General features: G+C 37.1%; 2 protein-coding genes across 2 annotated transcripts; one reads left to right on the top strand and one right to left on the bottom strand.

Annotated features, from left to right (window-relative positions):
• The first annotated feature begins 6,286 nt into the window (after positions 1-6,286).
• LOC143619130 (uncharacterized) lies at positions 6,287-16,263 on the top strand. Its single transcript, XM_077091138.1, has 2 exons — positions 6,287-8,539; positions 16,024-16,263. Exon 1 carries the CDS (start codon positions 6,287-6,289, stop codon positions 8,438-8,440), a length of 2,154 nt encoding a protein of 717 aa, XP_076947253.1. The 3' UTR covers positions 8,441-8,539; positions 16,024-16,263.
• A 1,481-nt stretch (positions 16,264-17,744) lies between these two features.
• Positions 17,745-22,404, bottom strand: LOC143619178 (fructose-bisphosphate aldolase 3, chloroplastic-like). Its single transcript, XM_077091176.1, has 6 exons — positions 22,240-22,404; positions 19,428-19,697; positions 19,245-19,354; positions 18,636-18,726; positions 18,285-18,554; positions 17,745-18,190 (listed from the first exon to the last, which is right to left on the bottom strand). The coding sequence occupies exons 1-6, from the start codon at positions 22,387-22,389 to the stop codon at positions 17,912-17,914; spliced, it is 1,170 nt and encodes a 389-aa protein (XP_076947291.1). The 5' UTR covers positions 22,390-22,404; the 3' UTR covers positions 17,745-17,911.
• Between the last annotated feature and the right edge of the window lie 1,787 nt (positions 22,405-24,191).

The following is a 24,191-nucleotide window of genomic DNA, read 5'->3' as shown; positions in this document are numbered from 1 at the left end:
CACCCACCACCACCACCTACCATCCGCCACCAACACCATCCACCACCCACCACCACCCACCCGTCGCCCACAACCATCGTCCACTACCACCAACCACCGTCCGCCACCACCACCCACCACCACCACCACCTACCATCCGCCACCAACACCGTCGACCACCCACCACCATCACCGTCCATCACCACCCAACACCACCACCTACCATCTGCAACAAACATCGTCCACCACCCACCACCATCACCGTCCATCACCACCACCACCCACCGTCCACTGCCCACCACCAACTATTTTACTAGTCTACGGACGTTAAATGACTTCTATCTACTGTGATATGTATGATAGGTAACTAATTTTCAGCTTATGCAGACGATACCCAATTTATAAAACAAACAGTATTATATTTTCAGATTGCAGACCTTCAGACTACATATTCAGTTGCAGACATGAAATCAGATGAAATCAGATTGCAGACAGTTTTTGTCTTCAAAAACAAACAGCACCTAAGTGAAATGAAACCACATGAATGAAAATAGCAAATTTGAAACTATCGGACTAAAATCGCAGATTTGAACAAATCACAGAGACGAAAACCACATTTTACTCTAGAAAATAAAAGGGAAATTGAATTTAGTTAAGTTTTTTCAGTTTCAACCGAGTAAGTAGTAATTGTGATTTTTTTACTGAACTAAGTTGGACTAAATAAAATGTACTGAAGTTGTAGTTAGACCGTGCTTTATGAGTAAACTTAAATAATTGTTTTTTTGTTATTAGGTTTATTCAGTTCAAACCAAATCCAAACTCTTTGGAATGGAAAACTGAATATGTAACGAGTTTGGTTTCAAATGGTTTCAGTTCACTTCGATTTCTTTTAATCGACTTGAAGCCAGATCCTTGGGAGTGGGTCTTTAGAAGAATGTAAATAGTGCAATTTAACGTGTACAATATGGTTTTCTTTATTAGATGATGGTCTTTTTTTGAACGACGTATGTATTATAAACACAACCCAAAATGCTTGACACCAAGGATAAAAGCACACGGGTCCCATCAACAAACATGAAATCACATGACCAAAACAAGATTACCAAAAAAAAATAAAAAAAAAGAAGATTAGACTTATTTTTAAGCCTAAAAAATAACGTCTTCCTTAATCCAATCCATGCGTTAGTCCCATGTTAACTATTAAAAACTACACCGTATGGGTCATGAGAATGAAAGTTGTCTTAAGGGATAAAAAGATTGAGGTTTTCAACATTTATAACATAGATGGAAAACATAAATAATGATTTTTTTTTTGTTATTTGATTATTCGGTTTAAATGATCTCGATTCAGTTTTATTTTCAGTCTAATCTACTTTAAACCAAATATTGAACACCTATTTGTTGCGAGTCTTTTAATACGATATACATATAGCACCTTTAACGTGTACAATATGGTGATCATATTAAATATAAATATCTTTTGTATTCTTTATATTTACATAACGGTTTTTTTCCTATTATTTAATTGATATAACTTCAGGTGAACCAAATGTACAACTCCTGATCACCCTTCAAAGCGTTATGCAAGTGAGGAAAAAACCGTTGCCACCTCATCCTTTGTATTTAAAAAAATAAAATTAATTTATTTTTGTTACATTAGATAAAAAAAAGCTCAGTAAGTCTGAAATAACTGCAGAAAAGAAATAAACCATACAAGACTGTTAAGTCATTAGGAAAAAAGTGAATGAAAAGTTCAAAAGTTGCATAGCAAAGTAAAGAGGTATATCAGACCTAGTTCAAGACGTTCTATATTTAAAAGTTGAACGATAAATCACTACAGGTGACGAATACACGACTTGAATAATGAAAAATCCAATATTTGAAATGTTTATCTAAGATGACTAGAAAAGTGGAAACAAGGCTGTTATGAACAAATTCAAAAGATTATTTTGATGGGGCTTATATAATTTCTAAAAATAATCATTATGTGGGAAACGTATCAATGGATATCACAACGCAATAAGGCATGTTTCCTTTTGATACGCTCAAAGCTAAGGTGCGTTTTGTACAAAGGAATAAAAGGTAGAATAAAATGAATTAATGTAATGGAATAAAATAAATAGATATTTGTTGGTCAATGAAATTGAATCAACCATTACACAAGAAATCTTATTCCACCAAAACTACCCCCCCCCCTCTTTTCTTTTTCCATTTCATTCCCCCTTCATCCTACTATCTAGATAGCACCACTTGACAACTACCACAACCGCCACCTGATCACCGTTGTCACCACTTTCGCCGTCATCGCCTCCCCCACAACTATCACGTGATTGCCAGCACCGTCGCCGCCACCACCGTCACCGAACCACCTGCCATCATAACCGCCACCACAGTCACTGCTTGATCACCCGCCACCACAGCCACCACCACCACCGCTACCACCCCACCCGCGCTACCACAACCACCATCAATGTTGTGCCACCACCACCCCATGACCGCCACCACGTACCACCACCATCGTCATCTCCACCATTGTCACCACCACAACCGCAAGCTGACCACCACGCCACCACCACCGTCGCCATTGCCATTTTTTTGTTTTGTTAATTTTATTAATTTTGAGGTATGTATACTGTCATTTGTATTTCATTTTCGTGGGTTTTTTCTTCTATCAAACAGCATATAAATAATGATTTATTCCATTTCTATAGATTAACTAAACAAGACAAAGGAATGGTAATGATCAGCTTCATTCATTTGTCCATTTCATTCCCTCGTTCATCCATACACCCTTCATTCCATTACCTCCTACCAAATAGACCTTAGGGGTGTTCAAAAAAATCCGAATTCGGATAGTGATTTTGAAAATTTTTGGATAGTTCGGATACCCGAACTATCCGAAATAATTATTTTAATTAATAATTAATAAATATGATTTATAAATTTCAAATAACTTTTGGATATTAAGATAATTTTCGGATATTTCGAATAATTGTTTTGGTCATTTTGGATACTTTGGATAATTTTTGGATATTTTGGACAATTTTTCGGATATGTTGGATATCTGAAATATTTTTTCAAAGTATTTTTTAGATTTTTTTTATAATATTATTTTTTTCGATATTTCGTATATCCAGTTTACTATCCGAAAGGTTTGGATATCCGACTTTGCACACCCTACTCAAAATTACATATATTTATTGCACATTATTACCCTCGCATCACATACGTTTATTGGAAATTTTGTGAGATTATATACTTTAATGTATTAATTTGTGAATTTCCAAGGTTTGATTGTGAACTATGAGAGTTTCAGAGGGCGAATGAGGAAAAGAGAAGAAGTTTGTAAGCACATATCATGACCATGTCTTTAGTTGTCTTTCTTCTACTTCATAAATTTGTGCAGGCCAAACTAAGCTTAGTTGTCTTTCCATGTCTTGCATGTAACTTGCAATCATCAGTGAATAGTGTAATAGTGTTTCTTGCGATATGTCTTCAACCAAAACAAGGGCTTTATAAAAACATTCCATAAAGAAACCGGAACCTCGGGTGGGCAAAAGTGAAATTGCACTAATTTTGACGTTATTTTACTAATCTCGTGAAAATAACGTTAAAAGTGACGGACGGTTAATCAGGCATCATGTAGTGGCGTTGATAGCTGAAAGATAAGGGTACATGCACCGATCAGCCGGTGTCCCGATGATTGAGTGCTATGTGCCTTATGTCTAAGGCTTGATGCAAAACTACTATCGAGCCGGGGGTCTCACCGGAAGCAGCCTCTCTATCCCTATGGGGTAGAGGTAAGGCTGCCTACATCTTACCCTCCTCAGACCCTACCATAACTTTGCTATTGGTGGGATATACTGAGTACGATGATGATGATGATGATGATGATGATGAAACCGGAAAGTCCTAGGGAGTTTTGAACTCACTATTTAACTTTTAAACCTTGGTGATTTCTAGCCATCTGCAATCAACTTTGAAGGATCCAACATCAAGAGAAGCACCATCCATCGTCTACATCATCTAGCTTGGATTCTTCGTTTGATTCTTAATTTTACCATGAATTTTGTTGTCTTTTCAAGCTTGTATGTTGTTCTTGAGCTCATGATGAGCTAAACTCTTTGTTATTACTTTAATTTGAATGAAATTTAGTTAACATTTGATGATATTATGGATTATTGAGAATGATTATGTTAATGTTATAGAAATTTCATGATTATTCTTCAATGGTTTAATCTATTCAAAGGTTTATTGTGATATTCAAACTTGTGGGCGCTTGGTTATGTAAGGTGGAAACTCGTGATTTAAACAACCATTCATGGATTTGCATATATTTATGCTAGTCTACGGGTTTTGAGCTAGGAATGGTGAATGAAGCCTTGATTATTTATGTTAAACTCTTAGTTAAGATTTGTCATGTTAAGTGTTATGATGATCTAGAGTTTGTTGACTAAATTCTAACTTGTGTAATCTTGACATGAGCATCATAAGTTGAAGAAACACATGATTATTGCTTAGTTTAACCAACTTTATAAAAATATGTGTTTTTCATTTTACCTTTACATAGAGTTGTTGGATTAGTCATAGTTCATATTTATAAACATTGGCATAATTGCATCATTAGGTTTTGTGCATGATTTTAGGTGGTTAGTTTGTGTTTATCGTTATAACTTTCCGACAAATCATTTGATTAGATATCTTTAGCAGGACTCTAAGTCACCTATGTGTTTTCTGATCTTTCCATGCATCCATAATTGTTCTCATTTGTGAGGCAAATGGATTTAAGATTAAAGTGTTTCCTTAGCTTAATTGTAATATTTTGCATGATACCTTAGTTAAAAGCAACTAGCTTGTGTTTTTAGTATCAAGAGCTATCACGTCCATGGATCGATACTTCGTTCTTACCAATATTATACTATATATATACAATATGTATGCTTGCCTATTTGGGTATGGTTTAATTCTGAGGTGAAAGTCATTTCTATAAATTTAAAGTCTAGTTGTGTGAAAAATCGTTTTAAAATTATATATACTTCCACCTAGACAAGTAGAAACATATAAATATAATGCAAACAAAGTTTGACCACCCTTTTTTTTTTTGCTACAACGCCATCTGAAATTTTTTGATATCATTTTATAGATGATTGACTATATTTTTAATCTTACATTGATGAAGGAAATAACCATAATAACAACGACCATACCCTATAAAATCCCATTAATAGCATGGTTATTGTTAGGGTTTAGGGAGGGTGAATATAAGCAAAGCATACTTATGTCGTATAGAATAAATAGGTTACTTTCAGGAAGACCCTTGACTCGAAAAACCCTATTGGACCTGCAAAGTATATCAGAAATATAGTGCGTTTTCATGCAATCTATGCAACATAAGAGTTAAGATCAACAATACTCAACATATAGTATAAGCTATAAAAACAAAAAAATGACGCAAAAGGATATGGTAAACAGATAATACACGAAGATGAGAAGAAGCTAGTATACAAAGCCACCGAAAGCCTAGGTAAACTTAGCTCCAAAGACAAGTTTGTACGCTCTTCTAAATATCCTTAACCTTACTGCCACATCTCCACGAAGATAAGATAAGCTAACATGTAAAGCCCATGAGACCTGTCTTACCCAAGTCCTACAAATACCAAAAAGTTGGGCCCGGGTTTGCCTGACTTAGAAACTTAATAAATCAGTTACAATACATACTAGCAAACGGTTCTAGGACCAAACAGGCTCATATAGGACCTGAACCGAGTAGGATCGACTCCCGAGTATAGTCTTTAACAGTGTTGTAAAAAGCTCGACCAAGCGTCGATCGACTCCCACTGACTTGTCTCCGATTAATCCTCATTTGTCCAAAATCAGTCAAAATTGAAAATTTTACATATAAAATTTGGAATATATATATATGTAAATTTGAAAATTTACATATAAATTCCAATCTGATCGATCCCGATTAATCCCTATTAATCCTGATTAACCAACAATCCCTACCCCACCGTTCGACTAACGCCTAGCTGTTTCTTGTTTCCACAACCATGGTCTTTACTTTAGCATTAACCGGGTCCGGGTCGGTTTCGACCCAAATCTTTGGTTGCCATTTTGTAAAAAAAATCCCAAACTTAGTGACCAAATTATACAAAACATTAACTTAATAATTAATCACCATTCACCACTCTTACTAAACACAACACCAGCCGCCGTCGGGCTAGTCACTGGTGGCAATGGATTCATCTACGTCAATCTATCATTCAAAACCCTAATTTCAATCAATTAATCACATGAATGAATCTCAATGAACCTCCATGTTAGATCTTCAAGATCCATTGTCACCAAGGTCCGATTAACCTTCTTATTATCAATCAACTCATTCCACCATTCACCCACCAACACCCATTTCAAAACCCTAATTTCATCCACCAATTGGGCGTTTTCACACCCCGCAAAATTAACCCAAACCCCGTTACAGAAACAACTAAACCCACTAATTACACAACCCCTTTTGCTCACCAAGCTTCTTTATTCGATTAGACACCAACCCAGAATCGCAATTAGGGTTTTTCATTGGGTTACTAGACAACACGGTGTTCGGGTGTCGAATTGCTCGGTTATTGCGGTTCTCGAAATCCTTGTGGAAGGCGGGTTGATGAATCGGGCCTACCCGGTTATGGAACGAGTGGTTTGTTGGGATTTTGATGGGGTTTTGGATGATTTGTTTGATAAAAAGATGAATGCAAATGTTGCAGATAAGGTGTTCGACTATATGCTCTTTTTTTTAGTTAAGAATTTACTTGTCGAAAAATGTTTGTTAGCGTTTAATAAGATGATTAGATATAACCTTTTGCCGGATGTCAAGAATTGCAATCGGGTTTTGAAGTTATTACGAGATAAGAAGCTAGTTAGTCGAAGAAACGAGATATATAGTTTGATGAATGAGTACGGGATTAAACCGAATATCGTAACTTACAATACGTTGTTGGATTCGTATTGTAAAGAGGGTGCGATTGATCAAGCGTTAAGTCTTTTAGAAGAGATGCAAACGCGAGGGTGTGCACCGAACGATGTCACGTATAACGCGTTAATTAGTGGTTTGGTTAAAGCAGGTGATTTCGAGCAAGCGAAAGAGATGATTTCGAAAATGTCGGTTTTGGGTTTGAAGGTTTCGTCGTATAGTTTTAATCCTTTGATTCGCGGGTATTGTGAAAAAGGGTTGGTTGTGAAAGCGTTTAATCTTGTTGACGAAATGATTGTGGCGGGAGCTTTACCTAGTGTGTATACGTATAATATTCTCATGTATGGTTTATGCAAACAAGGTCGGGTTTTTAACGCTAGACAACAGCATTCCGTTATGTTAAAAAGGAATATAACACCGGATATAGTTTCGTACAATGTTTTGATATACGGGTATAGTCTTTTGGGGCGGATAACCGAGGCTTTCTCGTTGTTATATGAGTTAAGACGTATAAATCTTTATCCTACGATGATTACCTTTAATACCCTTATGCAAGGGCTATGTATGAACGGGAATTTGGAGAAAGCGAGACGGTTGATGGGCGAAATGGTCAATATTGGTTTTGATCCGGATGTTTACACTTATACGATACTGGTCAACGGTTGTTACAGGATGGGCGATTTGACCATGGCTAAAGAAACGTTCGATGAGATGTTGACCCATGGGTTGAAACCAGATCATTACGCTTACACGACTCGGATAGTTGGAGAGTTAAAGCTCGGTGACACGTCAAAGGCTTTTAATTTACTAGAAGAAATGTTGGAAAAGGGTTTAACGCCTAGTTTAATCACGTATAATGTGTTTGTACACGGTCTTTGCAAGGCTGCAAACGTTGAAGAAGCTAATGAGTTATTAAAGGAAATGGTTAGTAGCGGTTTTGTTCCGGATCACGTGACTTACACGAGCATAATATGTTCTTATTTAGATTTGGGAAATATTCGAAAAGCTAAAGATTTGTTTTTCGAAATGGAAACCAAAGGTGTGAATCCAACGGTTGTGACTTACACTGTGATGATCCATGCTCACGCGGTTACTAGAAGGGTAGAATCGGCATTTATGTATTTCAAAGAAATGGTAAACAAGGGTATTATGCCAAATGTGATTACATACAACGCGTTAATTAACGGTTATTGTAAATCAGGAAGAATGGAACATGCTTATGAATGTTTTGCAGAGATGGAGTCGAGAGGCGTAATCGCTAATAAATATTCGTACACGATTTTGATAAACGGGAATTGTGATTTGGGAAATTGGAGTGAGGCGTTACGGTTGTATAATGAGATGGTGGATAGAGGGATCGAGCCGGATTCGTGTACGTATAGTGCACTTTTGAAGCAAATAGGGTTGAACTCGAAGGCTCACGCGGTTCATTATCTTGAAAATATGGTGCTTGCTAGTTATGTGAATGGTGAACGGAAATCGTTCTGTTATTCATAGTGGTAGTTGAAGATGCAAAGTTTCTTTAAGTTATGTGGCTCATCGGTTGTGAAATGACTATGGTGGACACATTGGCAGATCTCTTGCTTGGCGTTTTAGGTTGGTTTGATTTTATGTTCTGTTGTCGAACGATATATGTGTGCGCGTGTGTGTAGGGGTGGCAAATGTGAACCATGGGTTGAGGTTTTTTTTTTATGGAACGAGAAAAACGGGTTGACATTTCTTTAGTTTTTGATTTATATTTCGAGTTATGATTTTTTAATTATTATTTTTGAATATTTTAGTGAGGGGTTTCTGAAGTCTCAACCCATTTTGGCCCATTTCAAAAACCCCTCATTAAAAAATAAAAAAAATAATAATTAAAAAATCATAACTCGAAATATAAATCAAAAACTAAAAAAGTGAAAAAACTAAAAAGTTTCCTTTGTTTTTCTCATTCTATTAAAAAAAAACTCAAGAAATGTCAACCCGTTTTGACCCGTTTGAATCATTTTCTTTTTTAGCTTACCCATTATATACATTTTATTATAACCCATGGGTCACATTTTGATGTAGGGGCATTAAATTGAGTTGGAATCTTTTATTTTAATAGTTTATCTTTTCTTGTTTTATGTTTAACTCGTTTCCATGTGTTATGTTGTGGTCTCCGATCCATCATGGGTCGGGTCCGGTTTAGACGAATAGACAGAATTAGGAGATTAAGCTGTTTGAGTTTTAGCCAAGCCCAAAAGCTCTAATCAGGCCCAGTTTAGTTAAAGGGTTAAACCCTAATTGTCTAGTCTATATATTCTCTCCTGTACTTGTAAGTTTGGATCACTCAATAATAAGAAAACCTAGTTATCGACAGTGGACGTAGGTCATACACCGTGACCGAACCACTTAAATCCTTGTGTCTCTTTCGTTTATTCTTTCGGTTTTACTATTGTATTCGTGTTTGTGTGTGACTCCGAACCTAACAATTGGCATCAGAGCCTGGTTCTCGATTATACACACAGTTCCACCGCCGCTGCTACAGTACCGCTGCCGCCGCTACAGTACCGCCGCCGCCGCTACAGTACCGCGCCGCCGCTACAGTACCGCCGCTGCTGCTACAGTTCCGCCGCCGCTGATTAGGGTTCCGCAGCTGCTGGTTCGTTTTTTCTGATCAGTTTCCAGTCCTTTTATTCCTTGGGTAGTTTGGTTGTTTGCTGTAATCAAAACTCAGTTTGGATAATGGCTGAGGACGGAAAGATCAAAATTGAGAAGTTTGATGGTCAGGATTTTGGATGGTGGAAAATGCAAATTGAGGATTTGCTATGTCAGAAAGACTTAATGGAAGCACTAGAAGAGAGGAAACCGGAAAGTATGAAAGATGATGAGTGGAAGGTACTTGACAGAAAAGCCATAGCTGTTATTAGACTCTCACTAGCTAAGAATGTGGCATTCAATATTGTAAATGAAACTACCACGTATGGTCTTATGAAAGCCTTGTCAAATATGTATGAAAAGCCTTCTGCATCAAACAAGGTATTTCTGATTAGACAGCTAGTTAACACCAGAATGAAGGAAGGGGCATCTGTTACCTCTCATGTTAATGACTTCAACACTATTATTTATCGTTTGTCTTCTGTTGATATCAAGTTTGATGATGAAGTTCAAGCGTTACTCTTGTTATCCTCGTTACCCGAAAGTTGGTCAGGGACTGTTACTGCAGTTAGTAGTTCTTCTGGGAATACTAAGCTTACTTTTGAAGGAGTCCGGGATTTGATTTTAGGGGAGGACATAAGAAGAAGGAATTCTGGTGAGACATCTAGTTCTATATTGAGCACCGAAGGGAGAGGTAGGAGAAGAGAGAAAGGTAATGGCAGGGGTAGGTCAAAGTCTAGAAGAAGAAGTCAGTCAAAGCCCAGAAAAGACATTGAGTGTTGGAATTGCAAAGAAATGGGGCATTTCAGAAACCAATGCCCTAACCCCTCAATTTCAAAAGAAAAGAAAGAATCTAAGAAGGAAGTTAATCTGGCCACCAGTTCAGATGATTCAGAAGGTTCAGAAGAGACTCTTATCTGCTGTGTTGAAGAATCAACAGATTCATGGATTATGGATTCTGGTGCATCTTTTCATGCCACTTATAGCACGAAGAAGATGAAGAATCTCCGAACAGGTAATTTTGGTAAAGTTCGTTTGGCTAATAATCATGCTGTTGATATCACGGGGATGGGGGATATTGAACTAAAAACTTCATTGGGCACCTCATGGACTCTAAAGGATGTTCGGGTCGTTCCTAGCCTTAGAAGAAAGCTAATTTCTGTTGGGCAGTTAGATGACCAAGGATATGATGTTATGTTTGGTGGGGGTAAATGGAAAGTTGTGAAAGGGAATCTTGTGATCGCCAGAGGTAAAAAGAAGGGCACTTTATACATGGTTGAAATTCCAGCTGATGGGGTAAATGCAGTGACCAGTGGACCGAGTCAGTCTAGTTTGTGGCACCAACGACTCGGCCACATGAGTGAAAAAGGGATGAAAATGCTCGTTGCTAGAGGAAAAATTCCAGAACTGAAGAAGGTTGAATCTGAATTTTGTGAACCATGTGTTTTCGGTAAAAAGAAGAAAGTATCTTTTGTGAAGACCGGAAAACAACCGAAAGCTCAGAAATTGGAGCTTATTCACTCTGATGTCTATGGACCAACTTCAGTCTCTTCTTTGGGAGGATCGCACTATTATGTCACCTTCATTGATGATTCGAAACGCAAGGTATGGGTTTATTTTCTTAAAAATAAATCTGATGTTTTTGATACTTTTAAGAAATGGAAAACTGCTGTTGAATTGGAAACTGATTTGAAGGTGAAATGCTTGAAGTCGGATAACGGTGGTGAATACGTTAGCAAAGAATTCCGTGATTATTGTGAAGAGTACGGTATTCGGATGATCTTTACAGTCCCTGGCACTCCTCAACAAAATGGAGTGGCAGAACGAATGAACAGGACGTTAAATGAAAGGGCAAGAAGTATGAGACTTAATGCCGGGCTTCCAAAGACGTTCTGGACAGAAGCAGTTAACACTGCAGCTTATTTAATTAACCGGGGATTGTCAGTACCGTTGGGTTTCAAGACACCAGAAGAAGAGTGGAAAGGTAAAGCTGCAGATTATAAGCATTTGAAAGTCTTTGGGTGTAGCGCTTATGATCTAGTGAAAAATGACAAGCTTGATGCTAAAGCTAAAAAATATGTTTTCATTGGATATGGGTCAAACGAAATGAGCTACAGGCTTTGGGATTTAGAAAGCAGAAAAGTAGTCAGAAGCAAGCATGCAACTTTTAATGAGGCTGAGTTATACAAAGATAGAAACACTTCAAAATCAAGGGTTCAGAAAGAGCAGGTTGAATATGAAATTGATGCTCAGAAAAAGACAGTTGAGTCAGCTACCGAACCCGAGACAGAAACTGAAGAAACCACAGTTCCTGAATTTGAAGATGATGATATTGGTGGAAATGAAGAGTCAGAGGGAGTCTCTGACAGTGGGAGTTCAGAGTCTGAGGATGAACAGTCTCCACAAGAACCTGACCCGCCTCAGCACTGGGTTAGGAGGTCCACCAGAGTTTCTAAACAGCCGGTACATTACAAACCTTCAGTTAATTATCTCCTTTTAACTGAAAATGGTGAGCCAGAGAGTTATTATGAAGCACTTAAGTTGAAAGATTCGCTCCAGTGGGAGCATGCTATGAAGGAGGAGATGAACTCTTTGAGTAAAAACCAGACATGGGTTTTAACCAAGTTTCCACCAGATAAAAGAGTTCTACAGAATAAATGGGTCTATAGAGTCAAGGAAGAACATGATGGGTCTAAACGATACAAAGCTCGTTTAGTGGTCAAGGGTTTCCAGCAAAAGAAGGGAATTGATTATAATGAAATATTCTCTCCAGTTGTGAAGATGACCACCATCAGATTGATCTTAAGTATTGTTGCTGCAGAAAATTTACATCTAGAGCAATTAGATGTTAAGACAGCATTTTTACATGGTGATCTTGACGAGGAGATCTATATGGCACAACCTGAGGGATTTCAGATTGCCGGGAAAGAAAAATGGGTCTGCAAATTGAAGAAAAGCTTGTATGGTCTGAAGCAGGCACCTAGGCAATGGTACCTAAAGTTTGATGATTTTATGGTGAGAACTGGGTACAAGAAATGCAAGGCCGACCATTGCTGCTACTTAAAGAAGTTTAAAGGCTCATATATCATTCTACTTCTTTATGTAGATGATATGTTAATTGCAGGATCTGATATGAAGGAGATTCGCAAGTTGAAGAAACAGTTGTCTGATGAATTTGAGATGAAAGATCTTGGTCCAGCCAAACAGATTTTGGGGATGAGTATATCCATAAAGAAAGATGGCTCCATAACTCTATCCCAAGAGAAATACATAGGGAAAGTGTTAGAAAGATTCAGGATGAATGATGAGAAGACTAAACCGAGAAACACACCTCTGGGAAGTCATTTCAAACTTACCAAAGACCAGTCTCCCAGAACAGAGGAAGAAAGAACAGAGATGGCTAAAGTTCCGTATGCATCTGCTGTTGGCAGTCTCATGTACGCCATGGTTTGTACACGGCCAGACATTGCTCATGCTGTCGGGGTAGTTAGTCGTTTTATGTCGGATCCGGGAAAGGAACATTGGGAAGCGGTGAAATGGTTACTCAGATACTTAAAGGGTACTTCCAGTTTGGGGTTATGTTTTAAGGGGAAGAATACAATTCTCAGGGGTTATTCAGATGCTGATCTGGGTGGATGTAAGAAGACGTTTAAAAGCACTACTGGTTATGTTTTCACAGTTGGGGAAACAGCAGTATGTTGGATGTCCAGACTTCAGAAAAGTGTTGCTTTATCAACCACTGAGGCAGTTCTTATACTGTGACAATGAGAGTGCAGTGAAACTTGCGAAGAATCCAGTCTATCATTCGAAGACTAAGCACATCGGGAGGAGATATCACTTTGTCAGAGATTTGATCAGTGATGGTGTTTTCAGTTTGAAAAATATCTCAGGTGCTAAGAATCCAGCAGATATGTTCACCAAGCCGGTGATGCTGGATAAGCTGAAGCTGTGCAGAGCTTCAGCAGGCCTTCAGGAATAATGTTGAGAAGGCGAAGGGTAACTAGGAGGTGCAAAACCAGATGGGTTTTATTTTACATGTACAAGGCAATGCAGGTGAAGACATTTTACGTCTCCAAATGGGAGCAGGTTGAAATGTTTGACGCATCCAAGTGGTGGTTTAGAGAAGATGTCTCGAAGCCCAAGTGGGAGATTGTTATGTTGTGGTCTCCGATCCATCATGGGTCGGGTCCGGTTTAGACGAATAGACAGAATTAGGAGATTAAGCTGTTTGAGTTTTGGTCAAGCCCAAAAGCTCTAATCAGGCCCAGTTTAGTTAAAGGGTTAAACCCTAATTGTCTAGTCTATATATTCTCTCCTGTACTTGTAAGTTTGGACACTCAATAATAAGAAAACCCTAGTTATCGACAGTGGACGTAGGTCATACACCGTGACCGAACCACTTAAATCCTTGTGTCTCTTTCGTTTATTCTTTCGGTTTTACTATTGTATTCGTGTTTGTGTGTGACTCCGAACCTAACACCATGTTTATCTATTTTCTTTGTTTAGTATAAATTGGATGTTAGGGTTTATTGTTTAATGAGTTTTTGATTAAGTTTTATATAAAAGAACATTGTTCTTGGAACTTCGGTTCAATTTATCGTCTTTTGATTAATCATGAATCTCTCGAGCCATTGATAGCTTCAAAACTGCATCAGTTGGTATCAGAGCTTTTGGTTCTCAAATGGCTCGACGTGGAGGTGAATACTTGTTTGATCGTAGAATCGCCGATAGAGGCAACGACAAAAGTATTTTCTATTCACGTGCCCGTGGAGAAGACCGACGTCCTACTCGCAGAGTCGCCGACCGAGGCAGCGGTGGAGTATGTTCCGACCCACGGGATCTTAAGAAGATCAAACGACTCCGACAACTAGTTCGCGATCTTGAAGAGATCCACCGGCTCCGAAAACGAGTCCGCGGTCTCGAATTACAAAGGGAGATGAGCAAGAAAGAAACCGAATCGGTAACCATCGTCGGGGACGGTGCAAACGAGGAAGAGGAGCATCTTTCGTGCTATTTCCACTCCCGGTTCTATGAACTGACTTATCCCGAAGGCGAGTCGCAAGATGAGCCTAAGGTCTATGAAGACGATTTTATCTATGATTCTCTGCCCTTATATGATGTATACGAGGATGAAGAATGGTACTCTTGGATAACTGGTGGTGAATCAAGTTCCAAGATTTATAATAATGAAGATGATGGCGGTAGCATTACTGTTTTGATAGGCGGTCCGTTGGCTAGCGGTGGGACTGGATGGCAACCCATGGTAATTCTTTTTTTTTATTCCAGAAGAAACGAGGTTTCAAAAGGAAATAGATTTGATTAAATATTCAAATGTTAAATCTCCTATTTTGGAGGGTTTTCAAAATGGAATAAATACTGATGAAGAGATATCGATGTATGTATGTATGGCCCCCATGCATGAACCTATCACACGTATGCTATCAAAGTATGATGCGTTAAATGGTGGCATTGATGAGAATTTTTGTGGAGTACACGAGGGGATTATTTCTACCACTTTTGTTCATAAAAACCCACCCAATGTAACATCTAGTGATTTGCATTATGCATATGGAGCAAACACGTGGAATAAAAAGTTATTTTTTAAGTTTCTACAACGTGTAAAAAAAGAAGAGGATTTTTTCGACGTTCTCAAGACTCGAGGACGAGTCTTTTTCAAAGACGGGGAGAAGGAGGTGGAGAGACCCGACAACCTAACAGACCTAGGGGGTGGTTCGATTCTAGAGCCGGGTGAGACAACACATGAAATTCAGGTTAGGTTTTTTGAGGTTCCGTTTGATCCAGGTGGTACCGGTCCAAAGTCGAGCGACACAACACACGAAGTTCAGGTGGTGATAATAATAATTCAAAATCGGGTTGATATTCCTTTCGATCCGGGTGGCTTTGAAGCAAAACTCGAGGACGAGTTTTCTCGAAGATGGGGAGTATGATGCAGGGTATCTTTTCTTGTTTTATGTTTATCTCGTTTCCATGTTTATCTATTTTCTTTGTTTAGTATAAATTGGATGTTAGGGTTTATTGTTTAATGAGTTTTTGATTAAGTTTTATATAAAAGAACATTATTCTTGGAACTTCAGTTCAATTTATCGTCTTTTGATTAATCATGAGTCTCTCGAGCCATTGATCGCTTCAAAACTGCATCACATTTGCACCCCTACGTGTGTGTGTAGAACCTACACATGTGTAGGTAAACAACTAAAATCTAAAAAAAAAAACATGAACAAATTAGTTTGATGGTTTTTTATGTACATAACATACACCTTTGTATTCAAGAAGTACAAAATCAAAAAAAATATCTCATTAATAAACGATTTTTAGTTTGTAATTTTTGTTTGCGCATTTGTTTAGTTAGTTATTTGTAATGAACCTCGCCCTGCCAAACCAGCCTGTTTAACCTTTTAACTTTGGTTGCTTATTTTTCATGTTTGTATGTTTTGCAGTAATCTTAACTCGGATGTAATACATTCAAGAAGATGAAAAGGCAATCTTTTTGGCCATAAAACAGGATAGTAATAGCATTACAGGTATGTAGATGAGATAAATGCCCGAAAATTTTGAAATTGTATTCTTTCATTTTTTTACTAAATGAATGTTGATGTATGATTATTATCATGTCAACCATAAATGCATGCCTTGCTTCTTTCCCCTTGGGAACAATCTACTTGTACAAGTTATTAATATAATTGCAAGAGGGAGTTTTTAGCTGCAAATACAAAGTAAACCGTAATCACGGTTTTTTTTTTTTTTTGTCTTAGCCGCTTAATTCCTGCAAATATTATCCCTTTTACATGAACGACGGTTTCTTACTTTTACTGTGATTTAACTTATAAACAAGATGATTTAGTTTTAGATTTGTGCTGTTATAATCATACATTTACTGTCACATACTAAAAACATGTATGAGTTTTGAAGGCTGCATGCATTTTTAACTGGTCCCATTGGTTAGGCTGTTTCTCGGTGATGGATTGTTCCGGTTATCAATAATAATAACAGGAATGAATGAACAAGACATCAAAGCCATCATCTAAAAATTAAGATATTCTGTATGCGAACACACGTTTTGGCCAAACGGGGTCATTGTTTATGGGAAATGAATGTTTTTGCGAGGGTATTATGCGCATATCATGTTATGCCTTATTGTTTGTGGCCGTGATTATCGTTTCCTGGCATGTCTTATAACATATCTGATGTTTGTGGTACATGTATTACACAATGTTTGTATGTAGTTAGCACTCCTGTAAACTAAAATCAACTTCAACCCTTGTAATTACTAATTACTAACTAACCTTGTGTTAAAAAATTTTATCTTTTAAATCAACCCAAATAAAAATGTCTGTTTATTTATTTTTTATTTGAATAGAATATGTTACAAGACTTTGCAATTGAGTGATGCCAATTCTCCTTTTGAAAGGAACTTAAAAAGAGTGACTTTGTTTTAGATATGTTTATACATCAGTGTTTATGTCAAGATTTTACTTATATCACCAACGAATTGCGTCAACAAATTATGCGTATTCACTTTGCTTAGAACGGTTAACTCACATCCGTAATCATACTCATAAAGATACACCATTGCTTGGTCGTAATCATACTCATAAAGATACACCATTGCTTGGTATGGCACCCGAACCCAGCCTAACGGGGATGGGTACTCCTATATACCATTTTTAATACCACTAAGCTAGACGCCTTTTGCCTTTTGGTGTGTAATCACTTTATTGTTCTGTAATCTACGTTTGGGGCAACAAGAAATTAGGTTTGTATATTTTAAGACATTTGTGTATTTATAGATGTCAATTGTGAAGTTTAATACACAAAGGTGAATTTGGTTGTAAGCAAGATCATACATAAGCGAGGGGTGCTTATGGTCCGATTTTGAGTTAAGAGGTATTATGACTTATAGTGAGGGGATAAGTTAAAGCGGAACATAATTTAACGCACTTTCATACAGGCTACAAGCCATTTGGGTTTAAGCTTTTAGGCACAAGATTGCGCATGTATAGCCAAACATTAAAGTCGAACGGAAATATGCAATACTAATCATCTCATAGTTTGGTATGGTTTTTTACGGCCAGTTTTAGCGTAAATGACAAATCAAACCGATCAATATGGATTGAATCAAAATCAATCAAAAATACCAGAAAAAAGAAACTTTATGCTCTCTTCGCCTTTTTCCAAACATGGTCTGCAATGATACAACTCATCGTCACCTTTGACCGCCCCACATATTAAAGGGTCAGATCTTAGTTTTTCGCATGGTCTTCAGACCAAATTATTAACCAAACCCAAAATTACAAACATATGTCGAAACAAATTACGTAAACCTGATTAGTAGGTGTAGCCCTTAACAAACATTCCTTTCTTGGCATCATCACTTTCACCTTCGGCCGAGTACTTTCCAAGTTGGGCCAGTGAGTTTGCCTTCGCACGGGCCAATAATGCTTTCTGGGCTGCTTCAACGTTCTCGGGCCGCCCTTGCCATGCCTTGAGCACAGAGTTTTGAAGGGCCCGTGCGTATGAGAAAGACACGTGCCATGGGTTCGGGCTTTGGTTCATTGCGTGTAGGTTTAGTGTAGCTTCCATTTCAGATTGTCCTCCTGACAAGAACTATATAACCACAAGTTTCAGTTAGAAATTAAGACTTATTAAATTAAATAAGTTTTAACAATATTTTTAAGTTTTGCAAATGGTAGTATGGTACCATGATGCCTGGAACTGCAGGTGGGACCCGCCTCTTGAGCATGGTGAGTGTATATTTAGCAACGGTTTCAGGGTCGGCTTTTTCCTTGTGGTCGGCGCCTGGTGTAACCATGCTCGGCTTAAGCAAAATTCCTTCAAACAAGACATTGTTTTCTGCCAAGTAGTAGAAAACCTCGGACCAAACTCTTTCAGCTACTTCAAGTGTCGTGTCGATTGAATGGTCACCGTCTAGAAGGATCTCGGGCTCCACTATTGGCACTAACCCATTGTCCTACATAAAGAGATCATACTTATATAAATATCATTAACTTTATTAAATATAATAAGTGTATAATGTATAATAAATAGAAACCTGAGAAATAGCAGCGTAACGTGCAAGTCCCCAAGCAGCTTCTTTCACAGCCAAAGCAGACGGACCGCATGGAATGCTCACAACAGTTCGCCTAGAAAATAAAATATGATGATTGATTAACTAACTAATACTAGGCCTGTATATGAACTGAGAGTTTAGTGAACCGTTTGGCAGAAGTTCATTTATTTAATAAATGAGCCATCATGTACATATGTCTCATTCGTTCATTTATGTTCATGAGCGCTCATTCACTTAAATTCATTTATGTTCACCCGTTTGCATTCATTTATGTTCATTAACTTATGTTTGTTTAAGCTCGTAGATATATTCATTTAATTTTTTTGGCCAAATAGTGTATACTCATTTAATAACTTTTTAGGCCCAATATGTTGTTACTAACATTTACTATTAATTGGTTTTAACTCAGTTATGTTCGTTCATTGTCGGTTCGCTTACACTCGTCTATAATGTTAACGAATGAACATAAATGAACACAAACATGGAACACAAACACGCTCCGTTCATGTTCGTTTGGTTCATTTACAAACCTAATAAATACTAAAACATATTTATATTACTGGCACATATATCATGATATACATATCTCACCACTTGGCAAAACGAGCTCCTTGCTTGTAATACTCAGCTGATCTAGAAGCCAACCCGTCTAACCCTTGACACCAAGATTCATTGTTGGATCCTGGAAGTGGAACCAAACCCTGTTGACCATATTCAAATATGTAAGAATATAATTAAACAGTTAAAAAGAATATCTTGAAATATTAGATTTACCTTATCAACTTTGATTCCGGGAACAATGTTCTGTTCACACAAGCAGTCAACCATTTTCTTTCCATCTGTAGTTGACTGAAACAAGGTTTCTTCAAATAGGATGGAACCCGAGATGTATTGACCCAAGCCCGGTGTGGTCAACAGAAGTTGTCTGTATGCTTGTCGGTTGGCTTCAGTGTTGTCTAATCCAATAGATGCTAATCTCTTTCCACAAGTTGCATTTGATTCATCAATTGCAAGGATACCACGACCAGGTGATGCAATTGTTTTCTGAAAAAAGAGTAATTTAGTAAGGATAAAATATACTAACGCTCGCAATTATCCTGAGTCTCGCATTAGCTTCTTCAAGAGTTTAAGCTCCCCGTTTTCAACATCTTTTCTATGTCTTCCTAATAACACTAGGGATGTGTAATGTGTTCAATACAAAACCAATTTTATACAAGAGAACTCCCATGTGTATCATGTTTAAAGAAATAGGAACAAATGTTTATGCGGTTCTTGCAGTTATATACTTAAAAAGACACTGTACATACGCATTCTTTTAAAAGAAAACTCCACTTATTTGTGTATATATTTACCCAATATGAGAAAGAAATTTTTAATGTGAATAACTAACAACGAAGGTTTTATAAAAGAGGTAGGAAAAACTCTAGAAATAGTTCTAAATGACAACCTAAATAAACCAAAAAGTAAGCCAACAGCCTAACAACACTTTTCAAATTTGAATAACTAGTTCCTTTAATAACCAATATACCACTTAATCACTTAACCATATAACTTTGCACACACCAAGATGAATTAGTACATCTATCAAATATCAAAACACTAAACAGTTGTACACTTAATGTGATTTGATTTGGTTATTATTTCCATATTTTGAACCTAGAACAGTAAGCATAGAGCAGTAAGCACAGAAGATTGAATCACAAAATACACAAGCAATAGCTCAACTATTTGTTGAAAAGAGCTTTCTCTCATCTAAATGATAGATGCTTCACTTCAAATGATCAGAATATCATTACACAAAAACAGAATGAATTCAGGATTCCAAATCTAATCAAGTTCGGTGCATATGGCTAGGGGAGTGCAAGGTTCAGATCGGGCCAGTTTTGCGCAATAACCAACCGAAACTTTGGCTTTTGAAGTTTTGAAAACCATTTGGTTTCGGTTTTTTCGGTTTTGTCACTTGAGCTTAAAATATTTGGGCGAAAAAAAAAATTTGGCTCAAAATAATGAATTTGGGCTAAAATATTTGAAGTACATATTTTTATTAATTTTTACAAATTACATTAAACAAAAAATAAAATATGAAAATGTATAAGGTTTTTTCAGATATTATATGTAAAACCAAAACCGAACCGTAAGTTTGTTTTTTACAAAAAAACATAAAGCCAAACCGTCTGTTTTTGTTTCAATTCGGTTTTGGATTGATTTTTACGGTTTCTTGCACACCCCTACCTGCTAATGATACAAAGAGAACATTACCATTCGAGTAGGAGTTTGGTTCCGCTTTAGGCTAAAACCCAACCGAAATTTTGGTTTTTGAGTTTTTGAAAACCATTCGGTTTCGGTTTTTCCATGTGGGCCAAACAAAATATGCTGGGCAAAAATTAATGAATTTGAAGCCTAAATTATTTATTAGTTCTTTATTAGTTAATAACTAATTGATTATTATGGCTAAACTATATATTAAATTATCGTAAATTACTTAAAAAATTAAAAACAGAAAATGAAAACCTACAAGTTCGGTTCAGTTTTTTCGGTTTTAATTACACGTAAAACCGAAACCGAACTAAAATTCAGACCCTACCGTCTTTGTTTCGGTTTGGTTATTTAGGTTTTTTCGGTTTAACTTTCATGCACACCTTACCAGTTACCACTCAGCCTACCACATCAATTCATGATATTCATCCATCAAATAACTATAATTAAATCCAATCATACTCAAACTAGTTAACTAAACCCTAACATCAACTACTACCTAAATCAAATCAGATCCTCCATACAAACACACAATTCACAACAAATTCATTTCAATTAATAAAAAACAACAGATATAATTAAGAAAAACTCACAGCGGTTTTAACAAGCTCTTCGGAGCTCGGGAAAAAAAATTGGCTCAAAATAATGAATTTGGGCTAAAATATTTGAATTACATATTTTTATTAATTTTTACAAATTACATTAAACAAAAAATAAAATATGAAAATGTATAAGGTTTTTTCAGTTTTTCTTATATGTAAAACCAAAACTGAACCGTAAGTTCGTTTTTTTACAAAAAAACATAAAATCAAACCGTCTGTTTTTGTTTCAATTCTGTTTTGGATTGATTTTTCCGGTTTCTTGAATTAGTTAATAACTAATTGATTATTTATTTATTAGTTAATAACTAATTGATTATTACGGCTAGACTATATATTAAATTATCGTAAATTACTTAAACAATTATTAACAGAAAATGAAAATCTACAAGTTCGGTCAGTTTTTTTGGTTTTAATTACACGTAAAACCGAAACTGAACTGAAAGTTCAGACCCTACCGTCTTTGTTTCGGTTTGGTTATTTAGGTTTTTTCGGTTTCATGCACACCTTACCAGTTACCACTCAGCCTACCACATCAATTCATCCATCAAATAACTATAATTAAATCCAATCATACTCAAACAGTCAAACTAATTAACTAAACCCTAACATCAACTACTTCTACCTAAAAGGCTAAAACAAATCAGATCCTCCATACAAACACACAATTCACAACAAATTCATTTCAATTCAATAACAGACAACAGATATAATTAAACTAAAAAGCTCACAGCGGTTTTAACAAGCTCTTCGGAGTACGATCCAGCACGAATAACGGATACACGAGTAACGGCAGGTGATCCGGTGCGTTGACTGAACGATCGTTGACCGATCCACGGCGAAGACGGTGCGTTAAGCTTCACGAAGCTTGCAGACGCCATTGAAGCTTGGATCTGATTGATTGAATATAGAGTTAGGGTTTGTGTTTATAGAGAGTGTGTGATCTCGGAGTGTCCGCCGGTGATCAAGGGTTTGTTTATATAATAATATTATTCAGACCAAGGTGGTGTGCGGAGCTAACTAGTGTAATGCAGTAGGTGGTGGTTTTGGTTTAGTTGATCCAAAAGACCATTTTACCCAAACATATTTAACTAAACAGCGTAGGTACTCGGTACGGGGTGATCTAATGGTAAAAGTCATATTCAACTGATCCTACCCAAGCTATCTTCAGCTCCAGGCAATGGCGAAGGTTGCTTAGGGCCGGCGATGGCCCCGACCCCCTGTTTTTTCACGCAGTAGTGTAAATTTAGCCGTTTTCGTTCGAAATTTTTTATACGTAGTGTAAAATTTAGCCTTTTCCAGCCAAAATTTTTTATATGTAGTGTAAAATTTAGCCATTTTCGGCCGAAAATTTTTATACATAGTGTAAATTTAGCCGTTTTCGGCTTAAAATTTGAGCACGGACCCCTTAGTTTGTGAGACTTTGTATACATTTTGAGTTCGCGCCCCCCCGGTATCTTAGTCCAAGCTTCGCCACTGGCTCCAGGAAAAACCCACCAATGGTAAAACCGAGACGCTTTTACCCTCAAAGTGAAAGACAATAAAAAAAATAAATGGCTTTTTGTTTAGATCGTGTGTAGTGGTAATTAAGCATATAGGGATACTTTTTTGACACGTGATATCTCGGTCAGCATTTACTAGTTTTGCCAAAAGTGGCGTTGTGGTAAAAATAAGGGCTGACAATTGGGTATCTGTTTAAGAGACGATAAGACCTGTTAAACAAAAAAGTGCGGTATGTGATTTTTTTATTTTCTTAAACAATTGAAATTAGTAGGCTAGATTTCATGATTTTCCATTATTGGTATATGAAAATTAAAGCTGTCTTATAGTCATGACATATAAAGTAGTTAAATGAGTCGTATTCATGTTTGAAGCTTGTGTTAAGGGAGCCGTTGCTTACCTGTTAAACCTGTTAAGACATGAATTGCCGACCCTCCGAAAAATGTCCCATAATCTCCTTTCAATAATTACACAATTATTTTTTTTAATTTTTAATATAAACTAAAAGATAAAAAATTGTGATTGGTCCAACCCTCCCCCACTACCGTTGTCTGTACCACGAACTGGGGCAAAACGAGGTAGGGGCGGCGTTCATTGCGTTTTGGACCTCATTTTGGACTTCACAACGAGCCACTACGCGTGGTCTTATCAAAATTAGGTGAATCGCTGCTTGGGTTGGATAGATGATCTATGAGAGATTGTTACGATAGGAATCCAATTATCTTAAGATTTGAACTTTAGATCTCTACTAAAGACTAATGTTACGGACCAAATATTTGAAGATCGAAATGTTTGGATTGTACTTAACGCTTGGGTTTGTTGGGCTCGTCTAGACTTTATTGGGCACTGCATCAGCAGGAAAGGAAGGTGTTCAAGCCTCGAGGTGCTTGCACTCGTGACCCAACACCGGTTGTGAGTTGTTGCCGCTCGTATGATGAGTCCAGTACAGGACGAAATCAATAGACCCTGATCATAAGCGGATGGTTTGGCTGGTCTTCAGGCCCACACGGAGTCTTAACAGGATTGCTCCATGACACTAAAGTCTCTTAAGTTGAAAGACAAAAAATTAAGGATAAAGTTTCTAAGTTTTGGTATTGGTTGATAGGGCATCAAACAAATGTTAAAAAGATTGGTGTTATGAAATATATCAATGTTTTGCATACAAACCCCTTGCTTTTGACGT

The sequence above is a fragment of the Bidens hawaiensis genome, unplaced genomic scaffold (genome assembly GCF_021521415.1).
Source record: "Bidens hawaiensis isolate Kalapana, Puna unplaced genomic scaffold, B.hawaiensis_p1.1 tig00002414_1, whole genome shotgun sequence".
NCBI lineage: Eukaryota > Viridiplantae > Streptophyta > Magnoliopsida > Asterales > Asteraceae > Bidens > Bidens hawaiensis.
This window is presented reverse-complemented; position numbering and strand designations above follow the sequence as displayed.

Excerpts from the sequence above, each read along its gene's own strand:
- LOC143619178 (XM_077091176.1), bottom strand. The coding sequence starts at position 22,389 with ATGGCGTCTGCAAGCTTCGTGAAGCTTAACGCACCGTCTTCGCCGTGG. Across the intron at positions 19,355-19,427 it reads CCGGAATCAAAGTTGATAAG|GGTTTGGTTCCACTTCCAGG; the intron begins GTAAATCTAATA and ends TATGGTCAACAG. Across the intron at positions 18,191-18,284 it reads CTGCAGTTCCAGGCATCATG|TTCTTGTCAGGAGGACAATC; the intron begins GTACCATACTAC and ends GTGGTTATATAG.
- LOC143619130 (XM_077091138.1), top strand. The coding sequence starts at position 6,287 with ATGAACCTCCATGTTAGATCTTCAAGATCCATTGTCACCAAGGTCCGA.